Source organism: Onychomys torridus, chromosome 4 (assembly GCF_903995425.1).
Source record: "Onychomys torridus chromosome 4, mOncTor1.1, whole genome shotgun sequence".
NCBI classification, from domain to species: domain Eukaryota; kingdom Metazoa; phylum Chordata; class Mammalia; order Rodentia; family Cricetidae; genus Onychomys; species Onychomys torridus.
In genome coordinates, this window is record NC_050446.1 from 54,158,760 (window position 1) to 54,184,691 (window position 25,932).

Consider the following 25,932-nt stretch of genomic DNA (forward strand, 5'->3'; position numbering starts at 1 on the left):
GACTCCAAGTGGTAAGAAGTGAAAATGACTAAGAAATAGAGAGGGGTTAAGAATGAAGAGTGGAGATTAGAGAGACTGCTCAGCAGTTAAGGGCACTGGCTGTTCTTCCAGGGGACCCGAGTTTGATTTCCAACACCCACGTGGCACTTCATAGCTGTCGGTGATTCCAATCCCAGTGTATACAACACCTTCTTCCGGCCTCCATAAGGCACCAAGCACACATGTGGTACACAGGCACACATACAGGCAAACACCAATGCACAAAATAATAATAATAAATGAATATAAGATGAAATGGGGAATTAACAGATGCTAACCAAAGGAATTTTCAAGGCTGCTATAAATAAAACATATTTTAATGTCTCCAATTAAAACAGTTATGCCAATTGTTTCAGAATATTCCAGAATGAGAAGGCAGCATAGAGACAGGGTGACTGAATTGATATAGAACAGCCCCTGTGGCCCAGGCTTAGTGGTTCAAAAAAAGAATGGGATGGAGTTTGTGAGCCAGCCACTCAGGGGAGGCCATGAAAGAAGAACATGGAATCTGAGAACATAGTAGATGAAGGAAACTTCAGTTCAGGAACTGAGTAATCACTGCCTGAATGTTGCAGTAGCACAGGAAGGCCCTAGTGGTTTGGGACTCCATCACTGTTACCATCTGATTATGCATCATTAAAAGAGGAATTGCAAGAAGCCATGCTTAGGGGGAATCTCCATTTCAGAACTGACCAATGATAAAGAACCAGGGGGAAGAAGGGAAAACCACAACTCCAAACAAAAGCAATCAAATCTTCTTCTAGGCATTTAAACAGGATGAGTGGAGGGTTCCAGAACACACTGGCAGCAGGTGCTTCCAACTGAGCAATTACAGACCACAATATTCTGGTTTTGTGGAACTTAGCTCCTTCTAAAACAGACATATTGTTTTAAGATGCAAATTTCCCTTGGAAATTAAAAGGATATGGCTTGCTGAGTTTGAAACTAGCCCTAAGTAAGAGGCAAGAATTGGGTTACTGGTTTATAAAAAAAAATTTCATTGTTTTATGGATTTTCCCAAGGCTCATTGGCAAACTCAATACTATTTATACAGATTTGTGACTGTTAGTGATGGAATTGTTTCTAATTTATGTCCTGTGAAAAATGACATCTGCTTATAATTGGGAAGTTCATTTAAAAATCAGGCAAGTAAAACGAATTATTCACTAAAATGAAGACAGAGGAATTGAGATGTGGGGATGCAGGTGTCCTAATTTTGGGAGAAGGGGGCTAATTTTTGCCTTGAGACATTTCAGATTTGATTTCTGATCTAGATGAAGCAGTACAAAAGAAGCCAATTCCACTCCATTTCACAGACTTTTCTTGACAATCATCAACTATGATGTGGACTGATTTAAGGAAGGGCTGTGTTGTAGCATATCTTCACTGAAGGGAGTCAGGGAATAACAAAAGACTACGAAGTGTAACTGTGAGTTTCTCTGTGTAAATTAATCTATGCAGGAATGAGAAAACATTCCAGTGCTTGGGAAATAGTAATAAAATATTTGGATAACCTGAAAACTGGTTATTTGAACTCTGGATATTGCCTCACACCTCCTGAAGCATCAAAGAAATATACAAGTAGTTCCTTCATACTGAACATTCCATTCAGTGATACTTATGGAGGATAATCTTACACTTTCATTCACAAAATATATTCCGATCATGCTTCTCCCTTCCTCCAACTCCTTCCAGTTCATTCCCACTCCTCACCCATACATTTTTAAAGGAACAATCAGACATTTCACATGCTTATCTTCTGATCTTCAATAACCTGCTTAATGGGTCCAAGATGGAGGAGGGGACAAGCAGCCAAAGGAAATCAAGTCCTAAGCATGGGCAATCATGTCCACACTCTCAGACACTAGAGATCTATTTAGATTTATATTGTCATGGCTGGGGAGATGGCTTGGAAGCTAAGAGCACTTGCTCTTGTAGAGGACCTGGGTTTAGTTCCCACCACTCACATGTAGCTCATAACCATCTGTAACTCAGATTCTGGGGCATCTAAGGCACTCTTCTGACCTTTGCAGGCATCAACTGCACACAAGGGGCACAGACATACATTCAGGCAAACATTCATACACATATCTATCAATCTAAGATGGATGGATGGATAGATGGATGGATGGATGGACAGACATGTAGTGGGGATTCGCTCCACCCATGACCTTGGGCTATCTGGCCTGGTAAAGAGGGGATGCTTCTTATCTGCTTATGTGACGGATTAAAAGGGAAGAGAAAGGGGGTCTCTCAGTCTCTTGGGTGGTGAAAACAGGATCAGGCGTTGTGAAGCAATGTGTGATCCATCCCTAGCTTTCCAAGGACTCTGAAACTGGATATACCTTATCTTGAATCAATGAGTCTGTTTTCCACATAGAACTCCTTAAAAATTGATATATAGAGAGAGACCATTGAGGCTCTTGTTACATAGACAGATACAAATTTAAACCTAGGTTCTAACCATGACTACAATTTATGCTGTCTTTGGGATTCTACAATTTACATTGTCTTTGATTACACTGTTTGCTTGGTTGGTTGGTTGTTGTTGGTTTTGTTTATTTGTTTGTTGGTTGGTTGGTTTTTTACTTTCTTTTTTCTTTATATCTTTGACCTCCAAAGTGTGGTTCAAAGACCAACATCAGCTGCATTACATAGGAGTTTGCTACAAATGAAGACACTGCTGGGACCACATCCTAAGCCTGATATATCAAATCCTGCTGTAGTTTGAGAATCCCTGGTCTACAGCTCTCTGCAAAAATAATCTCTCTCTCTCTCTCTCTCTCTCTCTCTCTCTCTCTCTCTCTCTCTTTCTCTCTCTCTCTCTCTCTCACACACACACACACACACACACACACACACACACACACACACACACACACCAGTTATCTTAGTTAGGGTTTTTATTGCTGTGAAGAGATACCATGACCACAGCAACTCTTATAAAGGAAACATTTAATTGAGGTAGCTTGCTTACAGTTTCAGAGGTTCAGTCCATTATCATCACAGCAGGGAGCATGGTGGCATGCTTGTAGATGTGGTGCTGGAGTACTATCTGAGAGTCCTACATCTTGCAGGCAACAGGAACTCAACTGAGACACTGGGTGATATCCTGAGCATAGAAAACCTCAAAGTCCACCGCCATAGTGACATACTCCAAGAAGACCATACTCACTTCAACAAAGCCACACCTCCTAAGAGATTTTGGGGGCCAGTTACATTCAAACTACTACAACATGAATAAGAAACAAACAATGAAGGAGGTTTGTGTGTGATATGATCCTACATGTAGAAAATCCAATGGAATACTCATAGTCTTTCAGAATTAATACACTGCCGCCCCCAAATTCACTGTTTCTATAGACTAGCAATGACCAATGTGAATAGGGAATTAGAAGACAATTTCATTTACTGTATTATAAGAAAGAATAAAATGGGAATAAATTTAATGAGAAAAAGTACAAGACTAGTACACTGAAAATTATTAATCACTGCTGAAAGGGGAGAAGAAATCCAGAAAAAGCCTTAATAAATGGAAAGATATTCTATGAGTGTGAACCAAAAAATTTAATATTTAATATTGTTAAGATGGCAATACTGAAGCTGGAGAGATGACTTGGTGGTTAAGAGCACTGGCTACTCTTCCAGAGGACCTGGGTTTGATTCCTAGCACTCATATGGCAATTAACAACCATCTGTAACTCAAGTTCCAGCATGTGCTACATAGACATACATGCAGGCACGCACCCATACACATAACATAAAAGTTTTAAAAGGAAAAAGATTAAGACAGTAACAGTCCTCCAAATATCTAGAGATACGAAGCAATTCTTGCCAGGATCTTCAGGACTTTATCTAAAGAAAGGCTAATCCTAATATTCACATGAAATTGCAGGGCAATCTAAATACCTAAAATGACCAAGGGTGGTGGTGGCTTGAAACAGGAACAAAGAAAGAGAACTTACACTTCCAAATTTCAAAGTTTTTCTTTTAAATTAAAATAGTGTGGCACAAAGTAACAGACATACTGAGAAGTGGAATAGGAATGAGACTCCAGAAGTAAGCCCAAACATCTGTGGTCTGTGAGAGAGGCACCAAACTCATTTAATCTGGAAAATGGTTTTATCCAATTCCTCAACTGCAGGGACTCTGGAAAGCCATGTGAGAAGATAAGAAGTTAATCCCTTGCTTCACACCACACACAGAAATCTACACCAAATAGAATAAACACCTAAACAGAAAAGCTAAAGCTACAGCATTCTTAAAAGGGAACACAGGGATGCATCTTTGTGACCTTGGGCTTAGCAGACATAGCAAGAGCATAGAAGCAAGAGCATAGAAGCAAGAGCATTTAAAATAAGCCAGACTTTATCAAAATCATAAGTCTTTGTTCATGGACAGATGCTATGGATAAAGGGGTTGAAGGAACATTTCTTCAAAGAAATGGTACACAATGGACAATTAGTACGTGAAAGGGCTACAAAGTCACTGGTTGCTAAGGAAATGTAAGAATTCCCAATCAGTCAGCACTTCTCACACACTCAGGAGGGTACAAAACGAAACAAAATGGGAAATGGCAGGTGTTGGAGTGGGCACTGAGAAACTGGACCTGTTGAGCATACAATGGTGTAGAAGGAAGACATTGAAGTGATTCCCCCATTGAGTTAAACAGAAGCAGCATGTCACATCGTGACTCTATCTGTGTGTGTGTGTGTGTGTGTGTGTGTGTGTGTGTGTGTGTATGTGTGTATGTGTGTATATGTGTGTGTTAGTGTGTTTGTGTGTGTGTGTATGTGTGTGTCCAAAGGAACTGAAAATAGATGCTCACACAAAATCATCTACATGAATGTTTCTGTGGCAGACAAATGGCAGAAGTAACCAGGATGTATGGATGAAACAGTGTAGTATATCCATACCATAAAATATTTCTCAGCCATAAAAAGAATGAAGTGCCATGGTGAGAAAAGACCTGGGAGTTCTTTTATGCAATACATACAAAATAAGCAAATCCACAGAGACAGAAAGCAAATCAGTAGTTGGTTGCGAGTGGAAAAGGGGGTCATATTGAGTGCTTAATGTGACGGATGTATCCTTTGGGGGCCATGGAAATTTTCTGTGATACATAACATTGTAAACTTACTAAATGTCACTAAGGATAAATTATATAATCCTTTTATTTATTTTACTGTCATTAAGTATCTATATGACAAGCGTTTTGCTAAGCACGGTTGTATATGAACACATTTAACAAGCATGATTGTATATGAACACATTTAATCCTTAAAACAACTGAATAAGTAGGCTGTAATTGCTGTCCCCTTTTTTACAAAAAGAATGAAATTCAGGTCCAGTTTTTTTTTTTTAAATGTCTGGGATGGTACCGGAAATAAGCAGACGTGCTCAATTTTATCTTTATGTCTTATACTTATTTCTAATAGGAAGAAATATACATATCCACGTATTTTGTGTGGTGTTAATTTTCAATGATTAGTTTTATGTATTTTCTGACAAAATAAAACTGTATTGTTCAATTAGAAAGATAGAATGAGAAACAGATTTTAAAGAGTCACTTACACTGACTGTATAGGTGATAATTATGCAAGCAAATTATTCAAATAAACCTGCAGGAAATTCTACTTTACTTCCTTTTCTCATACTAGAAAGCTTCAACATTGACTTTTTCCTTTGAATAAAGTTTCTGTGGGACCACAGCACTGGTGCTTTTCACAAGATATTCTAATAATATTATTTATAGGAACCTGGGGCCAAGACCACAAATCCGGTTTGTGAAGTCAGCCACAAGTGGAAAATATTTTCAATGGCTTGGAAAATCAGATTAGATGATGACTCAGAAGATGGTTTGGGTCTTGAAGCTGGTAGATGTGAATACTGCTATATCCAAACATGGGAGGTAATGTATCTATACACTACTTTCAGTTGGCTTCTCAGAACTGTAAAGACCATGGTTAATGAAGGGCTTTATAACCATTATTCTCTCATTAGTAAAAGCCAGAGAGCATGGGCATGCATGACTGAAATTTCTAAGTTCCTTGTAAATTTTAGCATGCAAACAAGTTTTCACAGGGGAATTATAAAACACAGGCTCTGGCTTTAGGTTTGATGGGGGAGCTGAGAGGGCCAGTGGCATAGCATGGCTGTAAGTCTCCCTGGAAGATGCAGATTAATAACCTCCATAGTCTAAAGAGACTATGACCCACCTCTAAGGTCAAAAAGTCACCAGAAGCATTTTCTTCAGCCCCATTTTTCATCTGCTGTCCTGTAGATTGTTTGCAATGTCATCTCAACTGCAGAGAAGGTTCTTTTGTTTGAAGGGCAGCTCACTGCCCACTGGCTCTCCACTTAGTAGGAGAAGGTATGAAATATGAACAGGGGGAAGAGGTGGGTCAATTGCTAAAGGAGAATGGTGCATTTTGTGGGAATTTCTTAGAGTGTACATGCCCTTTCTAAACTAAACAAAACAACAATAACAACAAAACAAGCCTCTAGCCAAGTCTTTGTGGAATGGTGAACCAGAGGATGCCAGATCTTTCAAGGTTGTTTTTTGTTTGTTTGTTTGTTTGATTGATTGTTTAAGGTTTTATTTTTATTTTATGTATATAGGTGTTTTGCCTTCATGTATGTAAATTCATCACATGAGTGTTATATCTATGGAAGTAAGAAGATGACATTTGATCACCTGGAACTAGAATTACCAACAATTATAAGCTGCCAAGTAGATGCTGGCACCTGGACCCTGATCCATGTTAAATGTTCTTAACCACTGAGCCACCTCTGCAGCACCTGAGAGATTTCAGGTTTTAGAAGAAACTGCACTGTTTCTTTCTTTTTTTTTTTTTTTTTTTAAAACTCCAACATTTTAAGATTGACAGTGAGTCACTTTTTTATTTTTACTTTTTAAGTCTGATGTTCACAAATAACACAGAATCTCTGGGAATGAGATTCAGATGTCAGTAATTTCTCAATACTTCTCAGGACTCAGTGAGTAGCCAGAACTGAGAAGCACTTGCCTCAGTCCACCCCACAGCACCAACTTCAAAGGGATTCACTAGAGGGAGTGGTGAAGCTTTAGGAATCCAGGTTGATACCAGAAGCAGTTCTTCTATGAACATGGCAACTGATTCTGTCCTCTAAAGTTGCAATTAAGCTTTGGGTTATCAAGTTGACTTATGATGCCATCCAGGGATGATTTAAAGTAATCCATGTTTACTATTCCTTTATCAGTTATATATGTGAAAGGAAAATAATTTTCATATTAAGTAAAGATGGTGTAGCTAAAACAATGACTCACATTCCAAGATTCTATTTAAACACTCTGAACTGTTTCAACACACTCAAAACTTAACTGAGAACTGCAAAAGTTACTCCATGTCTTGATTTGAATGTATTCCAGCAAAAAACAATGGAGTCATTTCTGCAATTTACTTAGAAGAGCCTGGCATGACTGACAATCCGTACCATCCAGCTCCCTGCTGGTCAGTCTCACTGTGGGAAGCAGACACCTGCCTTCCCTGTGAACCTGATTACTTCCATGAGTTTCAGTAATGACAACCACTTGATGCCTTATTTCTGATCAATTCTCTTTGAAAGTGACATCCCCATGCCTCTCCTCATGGCTGCACACACTAACGTGAGTCCAGAATGCAGTGTGCTGCTTCCTAGTTGAGACATATCAAAAATTGAATCCTTCCTCAAAGGAATAAGATTATTGAAAACCCACAGATGAAAACTGTCTTACTCAGGTTTTTATTACTGTGAAGAGATACCATGACCATGGCAACTCTTATAAAGGAAAGCATTTAATTGGGGCTGGCTTACAGTTCAGAGGTTTAGTCCATTATCATCATGGCAGGAAACAAGGCAGCATGCAGGCAGACATGGTGCTGGAGAAGGAGCTGAGGGTTCCTACATCTTGATCTCACGGGCAACAGGCAGTGGTCTGAGACACTGGGTATATCTTAAGCATAACAGACCTCAAAGCCTGCCCGCACAGTGACACACTCCAACAAAGCCACACCTCCTATTAGTGCCATTCCCTATAGGCTAATTGGAGGCCAATTACATTCCAAATTACCATAAAAACTATCTAAAAGTTTACCTGATGGATGGAAAAGTAAACATTTGGGGACTACTACTTACAAGTAAGTGCTTGCACAAATTCTTTCTCCAGAAATTCCTAAGTTTCCTCTTTACAGATGCCTATGAAAATGTGGTTCAGAGAAGGAAAGTGTATCCAATATTCTCAGTGATACAGCAGGAACTTCAAACTGTTTTTGTTGTACTTTGGTTTTGGTGTTTCGTGTATATAGATATAACCCATATTATCATGCTAGTTATCTTCCATGTATTTCAGTGCTCCAGAACATAGTCCACTCAGGAGTGTGGGGGAGAAAGAATTAGGAAAAGAACTATGGAAATTCCACTTCAGTGGTGCTCTTTCCTATACTTCCTGTATCTTTAAAAACTGAAGGTCATCCAGGTGGCTGAGGAAAATCTCTTAAGTGGCAAAAGCTACAGTGTACCCACCATAGCATATCTAACACCATGCCCAGACTTGCTCTAAGGTTAGCTCACTGACATCCCTGTGTTTAGAAGGCCTCATTCCTGGCTACAGGCACTGGCATCATCAAGCTGAAACTCTCAATACAGAAAAGTTTTCATAGTTTCATATTGCTCTAGGTATCATACTTTGGGGATCTATGTATACTCCTTTCAGTAGGACCAATAATTTGAGTAAGGCATTAGGGGTCATGTAAAAGCTAGTGAGAGTTGTAGTCCCTTCAACTGGGAGCCCCAGGACGGTTGAGTCTACTGGAACTCAGTCCTCCAACCATGTCATCACCATTGCCATGTGAAACCAGAGTGGCTGTGATGGCATGAAGGAGGCCCCAATAAGATAAGAACTCATAGGCAACAGACAATCATGAGACCCTCACCCGAGATCCTAGCCACTCTGGTCTATAACCTCCCCCAGCTGCATGAAATTCTTCCCCAGCTGGGTATTGGGCTGGTCATGTAAGAGTAAATAGGAAATAGAAGTAAGAAGGAAATAGGTTGACTGGGCTTGGGAGTCCAAGGAAGAAGCTTTCAGGAGTCATCACCCATTCTGGGGTGTACTTTTCAGTGACAAAATTGCCTGAGAGTCACCCACGCCCCTGTAGATAACCCTCACCTATGATTCTGTAAGCAATTCTAATAAGCTCATTGGTCACCAAGATGGACTTGGATGGAATGACATTATGGTTCTCCAGGAAACGTAACACAGTAGTGTCAGGGGTCTATGGCTATCTGGAATAGAAGACCGTGGACTTTCAAACAGAACATACCCTAGAGAGAACTTTAAGAGTTGGATATACTGAAAGGTGCTACACAGGCTGCTAAGGTGGGCAGGAGTCAACAACAGTCTTACCAAGCTGTGAGCCCTGTGAACTGCAATATTGGGGACTATGGGTGTCCAGCCCCACAATAGTCCCCTCTCAGGGTCTGGGAAGAGTCTACAACCAGATTAATCTTTGATGAAAAGAAATGAATCTATGTACACAAAACTCCTTAATCTGCACACTTTTATTATTCTGTGACAGTTCTCTCTCTACACAGCTGCAGTTCTGTTCTCGTGCCTAGCTCCTTTCTTGCCTGATCTCTCTATATTTATCTTCTGCTCCCTCTAAGTTCTATCTTAATTCTTTCATCTTAATTCTGCCTCATCTAGGTCCTTTTCATCTCATTCTTACCCAGCTAGGACTTCCCCATCTGACTCTTGCTCATCTTCCATCTCGTCCACACATATTCTCTGGTCAAAATCCTCCTTATCCCTCTGTTCTCTGTCTCTAAGTACTCCATGTTCCCCCTAAGTTTCCCAGGAATCCAGTTATAAACCCAAGCAATAGCAAGCCCCTGGTTGAGCAAGGTCACCAGGCTTGAATTCTACAGAGTCCTAAAAGCAGGTAAGAACTTTTCTCAGGCAATGACCACCAGGCTTTCTTTTACAATCCAAAATGGGAATGGTAAAAGAGGAGGTCAACTGAGTGCTAATGACAAGTTAGTATATCAAAAAGCGGATCTATTTGCTCAGTCTACATTCCAAGAAGTGGTTAGGTAAGAAATTAGCAGTCTATTAGTAAGGTTGTATAAGAAAGAAGGGTCTCACTCTAAATTGCAAAAGAAAGAAATAAAGCTATCTGCCTGACTTGGGAGACAGGTGTTGTTTCTAATGACCTTAGATGCTTGATAGGCATTTTAGATAAATACGCTGTTAGTAGTTCTTGGAAACACACAAGAAAATCACTGTAGGAACCAGATAATATATATACAAAAGCTAAAATATCACCAAGAATTTCTAAGTCATGGCTTGACCTTTGGAGAGTCCTTGACTTTTCCAAGTAGTAGCTTTTGTGATAGTAGCTGAATTCCATGATGCTTTCCTGCGGCTTGCAGCACAGCAATAATGACCCATGTGGTAAGATATGTCCATAGGTGCAATAGTTGTATGAATATTGTTAAATCCAACCACTTCCTGATTGGATTTAAGGCCAACTCTTTAAGAGGAAGCACATGCCTGGTATTGCAAATTTAGCCAAGAGTCCAGGGTTTGGGGAGCTTACAAACACCAATGGTAAATTTACAACTAGTACTTTATAAAGTGGTAGAGTATCAAACTGCCCTCTAAACTTGTTTCTTTCTACCTCTAGGTTAGTGCAGTGCACAGTTTGTGCAGTGGATGGTGGTTAACTAGAAACTCAGCTGGTCAAAGTGCAAAACTTTCAGCTGCTCCAGGGGCTTCAGCTTGGCTTGGTCTTAATGTTGACACTCTACTCAAATTTCCTTCTCTCCATCCTTATGTTTACCCATCTTCACCTGCCAGCCAACCAGCCATGCCTTCATCTGGACCCAGTCCTGACCTTTTCGCTCTGACGTTGAACTCAACTCTATAGCTTCTCTCTCGACCCTGTGGCCTTGCAGTGGCTTAACTCAGCTAACAGTTTCTCCAGCTCAGCTGGATTCACAATCTTATCTGTACAGATTCTTATAGCCCTGTCAGTTTCTTAGTTTTGGTTTCTTGGGCCTCTTTAAATCTCTTTGAAACCCCTGATTTAACCCTTTGTAGCCATTCCATAACAAATATTTATATATGTATATATATATGTATATATATATATATGTATATATGTATATGTATATATGATATATATTCATATATACATATATATACTATTGACATGTAGTGTGATGTGATCTGAAAATTAATGTTAGTAATTAAATTAGAATATTTATCTTAGTCGAAGGACAGTGGGAATATCTGGCAAATTGCTGCCTTTGAAATTGCTGCAGCTTGCCAGTTTATCTTATTCAATAAATTCTGACATTGTGGAAAGACACAAACATGTTCATCTGTTTCTGACACAGTACACTCATGAACTTTTCTTCTTATACACCCCAGAGTTTCAAATGTGAACCATAAACAACATCAGACACAGTTTTCTCCTAGAACCAAGGTCATGTGTTAACCAAGATTTAAGTCCAAACCATCCTCAAGCTGTAAGGAAACAGAATCACTTCACATGTAAAGTCACCGAATCCAGGTATGTCTAACTTACGTGAGCATGCTTTTTGTTTTTGTATTTAAAGATAGATATCCTGAGCAATTTGAATCATTCCTGGTGCTTACTGTATGAGGATATTGGTAGAGTCATTCTTACCAATAAAGTAAGTTTGATAAACAGAATAAATTAATGTATAACTTCAATGAAAAGCCATAACATGCATCTAAAGCTGAAAGTTTTAAAGACATTTGTAGTGGGTAGCCATCCCAGCATTGGCCTGGAAGTTCCAACCCCCATTGAGGCTTCAGTAATGATCACGCCCACAAGGCGGGGCAGAGGAAGGAGCGGAAGACCGAGGAGCAGGAGGAGGTGGCTCTCTTGGTTCCGGGACGCGGGACGCTAGAGGTGGACCGAGCAGAGTTCTCCAGAGAACACCGCCGGACTACCCTATACCTTTGCCAGACCCTGCAACCTACCCCTTCATTTGTAAGTTACCCCACAAAATAAACCTCCCTTTTAACTACGTGGAGTGGCCTTAATAATTTCACCAATAGACATTTTAAAAACTGAGCAGTTACTGTGGGACCAACTGTCTTTTGTAACATGTTTTAACAACCACTTAAATATTGATGTCCTACAATCTACTACAGCATTCAAACACAAGCAAGAAGGTAACACTTCCAAGAATGCTGTGGTCCTTAGAATATTTAAGCTTAAATCAATGCAGTATCGTCCCCAAGCCCTCTATGAACTCTCAGATCAGTATTTGGTTGGGCTTCCTTGTTGTCAGCTACCAACTGGCAAGTGTTGTACAACTTTCATGACTTCACTTAACCTGTAACTACTAACCACCCAAGATGCTCCAGGTACAGTAACAGGATTTTCTGTACTCGGTCTCCATGATAAGCTTTAGTCCTCAACAGACCACTACAGGCGACCACAGGGCTGGGAGCCAGGGTTTCTGGCAGAGCAGGGGAATGTGAACAAGTGAGGAAGTGATGAACACGAACACGAGAACAGTGCTCAAGCCAAGTCCAGAAATCAGCAAGGTGACGACGCGGTGCCCCGACGACGGCAAAACAGAACCCATCAAAACAGCAAAGAGCCATTCTTTAGGAATATAGTGAAGCATGACATCAAAGAGCCAGGACCTTGAATTAGACAGAATTGAATTTCAACTCTGCCATGGATAAGACACTTCTTTGATGAAGTGACTTTCTATCCCCAAGCCTCTGATTTGTTTTGTATCAGTCAATTTATTAAAATAATAATAATAATAATATCAACTTCTTAAGGGTTTGGGTTTTGTTTTTGTTTTTGTTTTTTTGCGCTGAGGATCGAACCCAGGGCCTTGCGCTTGCTAGGCAAGTGCTCTACCACTGAGCTAAATCCCCAACCCTCTTAAGGGTTTTGTGATCATTTAAATTAAGCTTCTCATACTCAGAGGAATGTTGGGTAGACAGTAATTATGATGACTCTGTGTGTGTGTGTGTGTGTGTGTGTGTGTGTGTGTGTGTGTGAAAGAGAGAGAGAGAAGGAAAGAGAGAGAGAACAACAAGAGCAAAACAACAACAGGCTGTCTTATTCTGACTCTAGAAGTCAGTAAACAGTGGTATTACCTAATTCTCTAATGATCATTTCTATGAAATCAGTGGATTATTCAAAATGAATGGTTCTTTCTTTGCACCCCCCATGAATTGCTGATTCAAGCATATTTCAAGAGAAACCCTGTTTGTATTTTCCACTTACTTTAATGTATCTTACCTTAGCTCTGACTCCCAGGTCCTCGTGCTTACGGATTAGCTCCTTGTTGTTGGAAAGTGACGAACCCAGACTCTGTTCCTGAAGATCTCTGATCGTTTTCTGAAACCAACAAGTAACCTGGGAGAGAGGTGAGAAGGGCGGGCCAGTGCTCAGATGGTTGGGATAAAGGACTAGAACTCAAAAATAATTCTGTGACACTTCAAAATAAAGTACTTCAATTTCTTTCTACATAAACTAATTTATATATGAAGTTAATATCATCTAGATTTTTAATGTTCTCTTTATTTCAGCCTACAAATGATTAAGAGAATAAAGACAAAACAATCCCAGAAAAGCATAGGGATCACGTAGCAGCGATGTGGATTATGAAGAGTGAGGAAAATGATCAGAATCTTCTCCAAAGCAGCAACAGTACATTCCTATGCTGTTCATAAATCTTGCTTTCTTTTCAAATATAACTTTCTTTCTATATATAAACATGAATCTGAATATAATTACATCAACCCAGTTAACGATTTTGAACAGCATATGTGGAATTATATTTCCTACCACAAAAAAAGAAGATACAAAGTATCTTGTTTACTGTCACTGGTAGAAATCCATATTGAGAAACTAAACTAAAAGGGACCTTGAATTAGACAGAATTGAATTTCAACTCTGCCATGGATAAGACACTATCTTGATAGAGTGACTTTCTATCCCCAAGCCTCTGATTTATAAGAATATGATTCAGTTTCATCTATAGCTGATTCATGCCACATGCTGTGTAGTATCAAGACAATGAATATCATGGAACTTGAAAACAGCAATAAATACTTTTCTTGCTTTAATTTTTCCATTAATTAATTAAACTTTGGGTGAGCACTGATATTAAACCCAGGGTCTCACATAAAACAAACAAGCATTCTACCACTAACTCAGTCCCTGAAATGTTGCATTTTCAGAAATGTCAATTTTTAAGAGACACCATAACTTGAAGTTGTAGTCGGAAGTTTTCCTGTGTCCCACCTGGTCCCACAGCCACGTGGACAAGTAAACACACAGAGGCTTATATTACTAATAAAGCTCAGGCTTCTCAATAGCTACCTTCTATAACTTAATCCATTTCTATTAATCTGTAAGTTGCCCACATGACACTTCCTCTCTCTCCAGTTGGAATGTACAGCCTCACCTTAGTCTGCCTCACAAACAGCTTTATCAATCAACCAATAAGAGCAACACATATTCATAACATCAGAAAGACATCCCACAGCATGACGTGAAACTTCTGACTTAAGACTCCTGAACACAGGACCCTTATATCCATTAAATGGATGACAGCTAGATTTGTATGATCTGCTTCTGTATAGTATTATCCCCTGAATCATCCTGTAATGATTAGTTTTTGAGAGGCTGAACTATAAACTAGATATTTTGCTAGTTGGGTTGAGAGCATCATCTTTGTTTTTCTCAATAATTCCATAACAAGAGCAATATAACCATACAAATGTAGAGAAAAAGTAAATGAATTTGGAGAGATGAAGCAGTTTATCCAGGGACAGATGGCAAGCATCAAAGGAGAGGTCTGCCCCAAGTGTACATGATTCCAAAATCCATGCTCTTCTGTTGTGACCCGCACCACACTCCTGCAATCCACAGCCTTTCAGCCTTGCTGTCTGGGGAAGTTGTTGCCAAACCTCAAGAATGAAAATTGGCAGCCTGTTGAAAATGGTGGGCACAGCCAAGATTCATACTGTGTCTTTCTGCAGCCTGTTATCTTGTCTACGGCAGCCATGGGCTTTCTTCCAACTCCCATAACAGGAAGAAAACCACAAAGCAGGACGCTAAAGAAAAGGCTGTTAGGTCTGAAGTTCCAAACTTAAAGTGTCCCTCACACTCCACAAATGGCAGAGGTACAAGTTCACCTAAAATAAGGTCCCCGGACCACCAGGGAGCTGGTGAGGCAAAGCTGATCTTGAGAGGAGAAGGTCTGAACCAACTCAGCATTTTCCCAGCATAAAATAGACAATAAGTTAGAAGGTAACAGGATTTCTGCAGTTTGCCAAAGTTTTAGCCCTTTTATCCATGCAAACAAACACATTGACTCTGTAGCTATTTTTATGTGAGATACACCTTCTTTGTAATATTGGTAAGCTATGTGAGATATATATATATTTCACATGATCTGTCTATCTACAATAAGGAACTGTAAATCTATATTGTAAATGTACACATATTATAAATATGTAGGTACATATTTACAATTCCTTAAAGCCATTTTTTTCTGGTATCCAATTAGAACCAGATGGTAAGTACAGTATACATATAAAGACACACAGAGAGCACTGAATTAAGAATAAAAATTTATTTGACTTTTTTATAAAGTAATTTCTCGTGACAGTACCAGTGAGTGCTTACAGACATATGACTAGAGGGGTGATTGGAGGGTTTTCCTCAAAGAGCTGATGAATATAACTCTCAGAGGTTATTTAGTTACGTACTGGAGTGTTTTCTATTCCTAGCTACAGTCAGGGTGGGGGCAGACATCTCAAGAATGTTTTATCATGGGGCAGCTAATATGGAAGCCGAGTGACTGAAATATGGGTGGAAACAGGTGTTCACTGATCTGCCTAAACAGGTGAGAAGCCTGAAGCCTCAGATAATCCTATTTAATTTGTGAGTCAAAAACTTGTCACCTAACACACGCCAGAGGTGATGAAAGCTAGGAGGGATTGGTCTCTGGGTTTTTGCTGTTGTTTTGTTTTTGACACCTTACCATATAGCTTTAGTTGGCCTGGAGCTTGATATGTAGACCAGGTGGGCTTCCAATTTAAAGATTTCTGCCTGCCTCTGCTCCCCAAGTACTGGGATTAAAGTTGTGCACCGCTGCAACAGCTTGTTTTGATTTTTAAATGGTATTGACTGATGTCATCCTGTAGATTTGCCTGACATTTTTTCAGCCCTCAAAAGCTACTCTTCCTACTGAGCAATGCCTTGTAGGTAGAAAATTGTGATGACAGTAACTTTCATTCATGTATCTACCTTTCAAAACACGTGACTCTCTAGATCTACACATTTTTTTTTTTCCTTGACCGGATGCATTTCAGGAAGAAACACAAACAAGTTGGTATGAATGTTTGAAATGAGTAGATCATTGTTAGCATATCACACCTCATCATGAGGCATTCAGACAGAAGAGCAACCTCCTGGATTAGTTTTACCACCTGTGCTGTGGGATGCATACAAAACAGGCTTAGCGTCCTTCTCAGGCTAAAACAAGACACTTTAAATAACCACAAGAGAATTCACCACAACACTCTGATACTTATTCAATCATTCATTACATCCCACAAGTCGTTACTACAGACAGCTGCACAGCTATTCCGAGGGTTCTTTTTAAGCTTTTCAATTGCATCAGTTGCTGTCCAAAGAGCCTGAGTGATGAGTCCAGCCAATAGGCACCTCTGCAGAATAGTGCCACAAAAGAGGCATGAGGGAAGGAAGAGAGAACAAAAAACACTCAGAGAATACATTGGAAATTGGTTCTGTGTATCAATCAGCAGGATACAGGGAGAAATGAAAACTTTTCTTTACCCTTCTCAGTCCTTACCATCTAGCTTGATTCAACTGATGTACTTATGATCGCTCCAATGGTTATCATGGCTTCTTTGTCTTTAGAGGAAGCAGGATTAAATCAGAGTCTACATAGGGCAGATCTTTTCAGTGGCTGAGATAGCCATCAGGAGATGAGGAGAGACAGAAGCAGGTCAACAAGAAGAAAGAAATAGAAAGAAAGAAAGAAAGAAAGAAAGAAAGAAAGAAAGAAAGAAAGAAACAAACAAACAAACAAACAAACAAAGAAAGAAACAAACAAAGAAAGAAACAAAGAAAGAAAGAAACAAAGAAACAAAGAAACAAAGAATCAAAGAAACAAAGAAAGAAACGAAGAAACAAAGGAAGAAACAAAGAATTGGGATGTTGATGAAAATTAAGAATTATCCAGAAAATTAAAGAAGAGTCAGAAAAATTCTGCCAAGTAGGCTTGCACTGCCCAATAGAGTAGCCACCACCAGCACACTAGCTGGACTATGATTAGTCTAACCTGAAAAGTACTATCACTATGAATATAAACTGCATATTAGAAATTGTGGGCTTTCAGTATTTTAAAAAGTACAAATATCTCTTTGGAATTTTGTGTACGCTGTCATCAAAATTATATTTGGATACATTGAGTTAAATAATAGATATTATTTTTTTCACTTGTTATGTGACTTCTTAAAGCCTTCTTTTTTTTTTTTCTCCTCTAATGGCCACTGGGATATTTAAAATCATATGTATCCATTGCATTATATTTCCTTTGGCTGGCTATGCTAGTCAAGGGAATTCGAAATATCTTTAGTTGTTAAATCTAAATTTGAAGACTGACTCAGATTTAACTAGGGGGAATTTAAATAGCAGAACCAGGAAGGGTGGAGTGAAGTATCAGTCAGCAAACATTTGGGGACTTCCAGATGGGGGTGAGGAAGAAGATCTGGGGAGCCTTCTGCTAAAGCTGAGCTCATCAGCTAAGCATGGGAAGATGGCTTTTTAGGGACAGCAGAAGCAGCAGAGATGTTCATCGGCTTAAAAAAAATTCCTTTCTTTGATTGGAGCAGGTATGGTGGTTTACTGCGGGGAACCGAAGGTGTGTAAGCATTGAAGGATGGAGGAGTGGACCAGACAGAAAGGGAAGATGAAGAATGCTGTGAGTGTCTGCAAGCCTCAGATACAGGAGGGCTTTTATTAACCGAACATTCTCCCAAGCACTCCTACCGAAAGAAACAAGGGAAGAAAGTAAGGGAAGAGGGTAGTAAGCTTCCCAGAGGCATCAGGCACTTCTCTATGCACCTTGTAATGTTGCCTCAGCCAGTGTCCACCCTCTTCCTGCACCGAGACAACAAATGATGAAATAGACATGAGACTGTAAGGCATATATGCCCAAGTTCATGCAGCCAGCAAAGAACACAGTCAGTTGGGAGCAGTGAAGACCATGGTCAGACTCTGCTTTCTGATCCAGTACTTAACTTTCCTTCCCATGCCATCCTTCTACCAAAACAAAGGATTCTGGAGAAGCCTGTGTTTATGAACATTCTTAAAACAAAACCTGTTAAGGCAGGGCTTGGGTCATAGGGTCTGATTCTAACATGAAAGTACCATGGGGGAGGGGGCCTCAACAGAAACTGCAGTTAGAGGAGACAATAGAAGCGTGAGCCAAGCCATCAGAGACAATGAGGACGAGACAGCTGCAGGCAGAGGTGACAGACAGCGCACAGACCAAGAATTCTATTTTGCAAACAATTCACAGTCTAAAACGTGGAGGACACAGGCAGCAGAAAATGTTCTGTTGTGAAGGTCAAAGATGAAAAGGTCTGGAAGCAAAGCAGGGTAAGGGCTGTGAAAGCCAGAATCCCTGCACCACACTGCCATGAGCCACGTTTCTCCACTCTGCAATTTGTCCTACAAACTGAGATGAGGTTTGAATTTTTACCTTTATTTAAAACTATTCTAGGAGAGGCGAGCAAGCAAAAAGAAATTCCAACCACCTTAACAGAAATGCATGTAAAAAATAATGTCTTCAAATTACTTTGGTTTTCTTTTCCTTGTACAGAAAAGTTCTTGGCATAGAACCAGTTACTGTTAAGACAAAAAAAAGTTTGAAAAACAATAATGAAGAATAAAAAGTGCATCACTTTTTATCTTCCTCATCCCAAGCATTTTGGAAAGTTCCTATCCAACTGCCAGAAATGTCATGTTTGCAATCATTGTTAGTTTTAATGATTACTTTGATTTTTCTTTCTTTTGCTTATAGCAGAGAAATCTATAATGGTCTTTATCTTGTATTAGGCAATTTGGTCAAAAGTGCTCTGTACTTAATGAGACAATAATGAGAATAAAGAGATCCACCTGCCCCATAAGGTGCTGACGTGTGTTAGAAGAAGTGACAGAGCCAGAGAAACACACCTCCTCCATCAGGTGTGATGTGTGTTAGAAGAGGTGATAGAGCTAGAGAAACACACCTTCTCCATCAGGTGTGATGTGTGTTAGAAGAGGTGATAGAGCTAGAGAAACACACCTTCTCCATCAGGTGTGATGTGTGTTAGAAGAGGTGAAAGAGCCAGAGTGCTGATTCTGCACCACGGGATTTGGGAGTTGAAGAATCATTGCTGTGACAATGAGTCATGTGGCCTCAACTGGCTTCTCCATATGTAGAGGATCCTAACTATGTGTGCAAACAGTCTCACCTCCACTTTTGTTTCAGCCAACCAGAAGAAGCCAACCATTCAAATAAGACAGATATGAGTGATAGTTCAGACATCTCTGTAGAAGATACTTGCATTTTCTACAGGTCACTTTTTCCCCCTTGCCTATAAATAAAACCTGCCCATGCAGCAGAGCGAGATAAGTCTCAACCGCCTTTTCCCAATTGTGCCTGATTGTGGAATCACCATGAAACCAATTATGAAATTCAAAACTAGATGTGTTGCAATGTTGTCTTCTAACATTGCTAAAATTTTGTACTGAGTTTCTATTCTTTAGAAACATATTTGGACTGATAGAATTATTGGACCTGTTATCTGGAGGTCTAGTTTCAGGTTTGAGGAGGACAAAAGTCACATTCTTTTGCAGATTTTGGAAGCCTTTCTTGAGTTACTGAAGTAAACAGGAAACTATCATTATATCTCCAGATCATCAATCCTAGGGATCTGTTGATAGGTTGCAGACAGCTGGACTGTTTGTCACCAGGAAATCTGGTTAATTTATAAGCAGCTTCACAGATAATCTTATTGTCTAAAATTAAAACTAAAATGTCATCTACTTGATTATTCTGTTTATATTAGCATATAATGTCTTTTCACATCTATATCTCAAAAATGACACTAAGGGCCCCTTCCTTTTCTACATTGCCCTCAAATTGTGTGTGTTTGTTTGTTTTATTTTGTTTGTTTTTAGTAGGTTCTTTAACTCCATCTACTTGATAGCAGGAAGCTGCTTACTCCAATGAATAAAAAGTCTCTAGACCTAAATTGTATTTCCAATATTGCCTCTAGCTCATTGTGTGGAAATTCTGAGAAATGGAAAGAACACTTTATTCAAGAAAGGGGGCAGAGTGATATGCAATATTAATCACAGTGCAAAAGGTATCTAAGGCACAGCATTCCAGATGCAGCTTAGTAACACTCTGCTGGATCGTTTAAGTCAACTTGACACAAGCTATCATCATCTGAGAGGAGGGACCCTCAATTAAAAAAAAAAAATGTCTCCACGTGATTGGGCTGCATGTCAGCCTGTAGAGCATTTTCTTAATTAGTTGATGGGGGAAGGCCCAGTCCACTGTGAGTGTTGCCATCCCTGGGCTAGTCGTCTTGGGTTCTGTAAGAAAGCACACTGAGCAAGCCATGGGAGCAAGCCAGTAAGCACAATCCTCCATGGCCTCTGCATCAGCTCCTGCCTTGAAGTTCCTGTCCTGTTTGAGTTCCTGTTCTGACTTCCTTCAATCATGAGTAGTGATGTGGAAGTGCAAGCCAAAATAATCTCTTTCCCCCTAAGTTGTTTTAGTCATGGTGGTTCATCACAGCCCTGGTAACCCTAAGACACACTCTTCCAGACCTGTTCATCTGAGCCAACTGCACTGCTATGTGGAGACATGAGACAGAGTAGAAATGAGATCACAGTCTGACTCTCACATCACCATCCCCTCTCCAAAGCTGTACAACGTGGTGGATTTCATATGAAGCTTTAGCTCAAACCCCCTTCTAGTTGTTAGAAGAACATCTCCACTGAAAGTATGCCCTCTCCCCTAAATGAAACTACTGATATACTGTAAAAAGTGTTCTTTAAAATTTATGGGTTATCTATTTCTGGAATTTTTTATTTAATATTTGCAGCAGGATTGAATATGGGCCATCTAGAATAGTGACAAAATGAATTTAGTAAACATGTAGTCAACCATAAATGAGTATAAATGAGCTAAAGAAATGGCTAAACAACCCTGTTGATAGAGGTGTGGGTGAGCTAGCCCCAGTGTTGTGATCATGGGAGAACTGTCCCTATTATTCATCTGTCTCATGGCTACTTGGGTAGGAGAGAGATGCCCTCCCCCTGACCTCATACTCCTGCCCCTCACTACCTATGGCAGGTGGGAGAGCTGGCCCTAAGGTCCTAAGAGTGAGAAAGCTGCCCCTGCCTCACCAGCTGCAGCACTCAGGAATGTGGTTCTTGTACTATGCCTGGGCAGCACAGTAGAGCTGGCCTTGATGGTGTAGGTGTGGGAGAGGAGAGCTGACCCTGAGGACATGAAAGCAGGAGAACTGGCCCTGCCCCTTGCTCGTCTCTGCAAGGGGTGAACTAGCCAGGGCAATGCTGGAGAGCTCAGCCTCATGGCCAAGGTGGGAGAGCTGGCAGGTTGACCAACTCTACAACTACCCAGGTCCAGAACCAGGTTCATTCCCAGTACATGAAACAGTATGTGAAGGATTAGGAAGTATGATCTTGTTGGAGGAGGTTTACCACTGGGGATAGGCTTTGAGTTTTCAAAAGCCAGGGCCAGGAACAGCCCTAGGCCCCCTCTAGTTCCTGTGGGTCAGATGTAAGCTCTCAGCTACTGCTCCAACACTATTCCTGCTTGTGGCCACAATCCCTGCCACGGTGGTCACAGACCCACCCTCTGAAACTGTAAGCAAGGCTCCAATTCAAGGCTTTCTTTTCTAAGTTTCCCTTGGTCATGATGTCTCTTCACAGCAATAGAAATTGATTTTTAAGTACTTTTCAGGATGGGTTGACTTTGCACTGGGCTGGATACCCAGTACATCTGTTCTCATGCCCACTGGAAGAGGCTAACTCCTCCAGCAGTTTAGACAGTTAGCTGGGATCTAGCTAAAGTGCAGCTGTGTGTGCCAGTGCTTAATACAGCTCAAAAATGACACACAGTGACATAGTGGAAACTTGAAGATTTGCTGAATATTTATATATCAAATTGTGTTCTAAGCATTTATATATTTTACATAAGTATGACTATTTTTATAACAAGTGAATAGATGGCTACCATTATTAGCCTCATTCTACACTAAGGAAAGTAAGACACAGAGGCTAATAACTGCTCAGTAACCTTGGTATTAAGTGTGTAAGGCTGGAGAGGTAACCATGCCTGCTGCACCAGATTCCCTGTGCTGTGGCCCTTGCCCCACAGAGCCACTGCAAGGAATGATGATTGACATGCATTCTAATTAGCAAACATGTCTATTACTTTCAGAATTGCAAGAATTGCCTATAAACACTAAGAGACCCTGCATTTCCTGCTGGCATGCCTGAGAAAGAATTCTAGACATAGCTAAGGTGTCAAAATAAAATTCTATGGTAAGTTTTAAGCTACATATGGATCGTTATTTATGTCTGCTGTTGGAACAAACTCCCAGATTCCAATATCGTCAAGCTAATTATAACCCTCCCCTGCTCCCAACCCATTTTTGTCTTATAGCAGACAGTGTTTAAAAGCTCCATTAAAGAAGGATTTTTAAAAATTTTTCTTAACCCTTCTTATGCTATCTCATATTAATTTAAGCTGGTCATTCATTCAGACTCCAAAGTAAATGAGAAAGTGGCAGCATGTACCAGAAAATACATACACAAGCAGAAGCATCTGTTTATATACACTAAAGTTTTGCAGATGCCTCAGAGGCACAAGACTACAGCCATGGAAGCTAGACTTCTTTGTGTCATCTCTGATGACATTTTAGATATAGTTGGCAGGAATAAAGTGTTTGATGATGGTGTACACGCTACTCAAATTATGAACCATAAAACCCTCCCGGTGAATCCTGTTATTCTCCCCTCCCTGTAAAGGTATGTATACATATATGTTCATATACACATAGGTGAAACCATGCCAGTAAAGGCAGATGCCTGCCTCAGTCTTAATCCTCCTAGATGTCCTTGACATTGCCTTGCATAAAAAGGCCATGAATAACTTAGTTTTAATATATTTGTTTGCCTCACTTATGCCTGATTGGAACAATTGAGAAAAATTACATTCATAAATCTTCTTGCCAAGATAATTAATTATGCACAAAATACTCCAAGCTGCTTCTGATTTTCATTAATGAAGCATATTATCTGCAAACTAAGATGCTGCTCTGGCTGAAAAGTAAGGGCAGTTTGCTCATCTGTCAGTCTGAAACACATGCACATTGCTTTAAGTAGGAAAACCAGTGATGAAGGAAGAGCACTCTGTGACTATGCTTTCCAGATGATCACATCCCAAATAAGACAGAGAAACATTCCGTTTTCATTTACTGTTCTCTGTAAATAATGCACAGTGTTAGTTGCTAACATGCTGCTCATTACATTTCCTTCCCCAAAGAGGATTAACTGATCTTTTCAAAAGCATCAGGCCACAAGCACTGAGAGTTACAGAAGTATCAATTGTCTCAAATAATCCTTGGGGGAGGAAGATGCATCCGCGTTAGTATTTATCCAGAGTTTTTATTCGGATTCTTTATCTCATTTCCCTTCTTCTCAAGTGGTTAGAAGGACTGACAGAGCTGCTATTTATTAATGTATCTGTTCATAGTCCTTTGACTCCACAAAACAAGCACAGAATGGACAAGACTTCTCCTCCTATGAAGTGTGTCCACCATGTTCCAGAATTATCAGATGGACTATACAGGAATATCACAATCCTACCACAAATCACTAGCAATCTCTGTTAATCTGGTGTCTGTGCAGCCAATTTTATCACTGTATCATCCACAAAACTATGAACAGAACATCCAGAAAGTTGAAAATCTCATAAGAGAATTATACTATGTTAATGTCTAGTTAGATTGAAAATATTCGGTTGTTTATATATCAATGCTGCATGCTTAATTACTGTTTACAGTGTTGAGAACCTGAAGAGACTCTAACTCCTCACCAGTAAGACACTGTTTAAATAGTATTACAACCAATATCATAGATTCATCCTATTTCTTATTCTATTTCTGACCCAAGGATATGTCTATTATTTGGCCAAAGTCATAAAAGTAATTATTACAATATAGAATATATAGGTGAGCTGCTTTAGTTTTGCCTATATTTTTCTATATTTAATAAAAAGTATTCATGGCTGTGACTAGACCCATGCTAGAATAAAAGTTCAAAAGTGGCAGTAATCATCTGAGAGAATAGTGGGCCTCACACTTCCAACAAATGAGAATTATTATGTAATAAGCTAAGAAAATACTATCTTAAAAAAAAAACAAAACATGTAATTGAATGCCCATGAATGAGTATGGCTAGTAAGATGATAAAGGTGGCTTATTTGACCATACTGAATCCAAAATAAATAACAAGTTTGGCCTTCAATCCAAGCCCAATCCTTACCTCAGCTGGGTAGTGGAGGTAATATGTTGGGCCTACTCTCTCCCTCTCAGGTCCAATGACAGAAAGCATTATTCTGATATGGCAGTCACTATGTGCCTGGGACTGTCCCAAGTACTTGACCTTGAAGAACTCACTTGGTCATAAGACTTGAAGTAATTACTATTATTACACACCTTTTTAGAGATAACAGAACTTCAGAGAATTTAAATAACTGCTCAGTTACTCAGTTGATAAATGATAGAGCCATAATTTCAACCCATCCAGAAGTCTGGCCCTAGGATATGTGTTCTTGCAAGCACAAAGAATGATTATTATTAATTGCTCTTGCTGCTGTACTGCCATTAGCAAGAGAAAATGCACCATGGACTGTTTTCAGAGTACAAGTCTACATTTTGTATTTAAGATGAAGACTATCTTACTTATCAATGAGGTATATTTAAGCAGTGTTTATTCTTATCCAATAATTATATTAGTTTGTTTCAGGACTGTTAGGAAGGGAGTACAAATGAAAGCTCCATCACCTTCCCCATGAATGTATATGGCTGTATATATAATGACTATGCCTATAGGGCATCCAACAATGAGGACCATCAGGGGGTCCCAGCATGTGTAGCATCACTAACACCAAACCTGGGGAAGGAATTTGTGTTAGTTTAACCAAGTGGAGAAAGCAGTGTGTGTGTGTATCATCTCTGAAGAGGATGGGTATTATACTATATGTTCATGCATGCTATTGCATGCTGTTATTAGAACAACTCTCTGAGTTTGTATTATTCTTGGTTTAGAGATGAGGTCCCACAATGAAATACTACTGTACACTTACTGGAAAGGCCAGAATCCAAAACTCAGAGAGAATCTACTGCAGGCAGAGATGTGGAACATAGCAATTTTGTTCATTGCTTGAGGGATGCACAGCTAACTTAGATGACAGTTAAACATATTCTAAGCACACTGTCCAACACATGCTCCTTGTTACTTATTTAAATGAACTGAAATCTAGCTTGACACTAAAACCTACACATGGCTGTTTATTCATACTTGATAAAACCTGGAAGCAACTAAAATGCTTCTTAGCAACTGAATGGATGGGTAAACAGTTGTAATGGCAGACAATGGGATATTAGTCAGCCCTAGACAGACATGAGCTATCAAGCCACACAAAGATAGGGAAGAAACTTAATTGCTTATTACTGAG

General features: G+C 39.7%; 1 protein-coding gene across 1 annotated transcript in view; it reads right to left on the reverse strand.

Annotated features, from left to right (window-relative positions):
- Positions 1-25,932, reverse strand: part of Ccdc141 (coiled-coil domain containing 141) — a 160,211-nt gene that overhangs the window by 87,154 nt on the left and 47,125 nt on the right. The window contains 1 exon segment of the mRNA XM_036185814.1: positions 13,362-13,478. Coding sequence (XP_036041707.1) covers positions 13,362-13,478 — 117 coding nt within the window.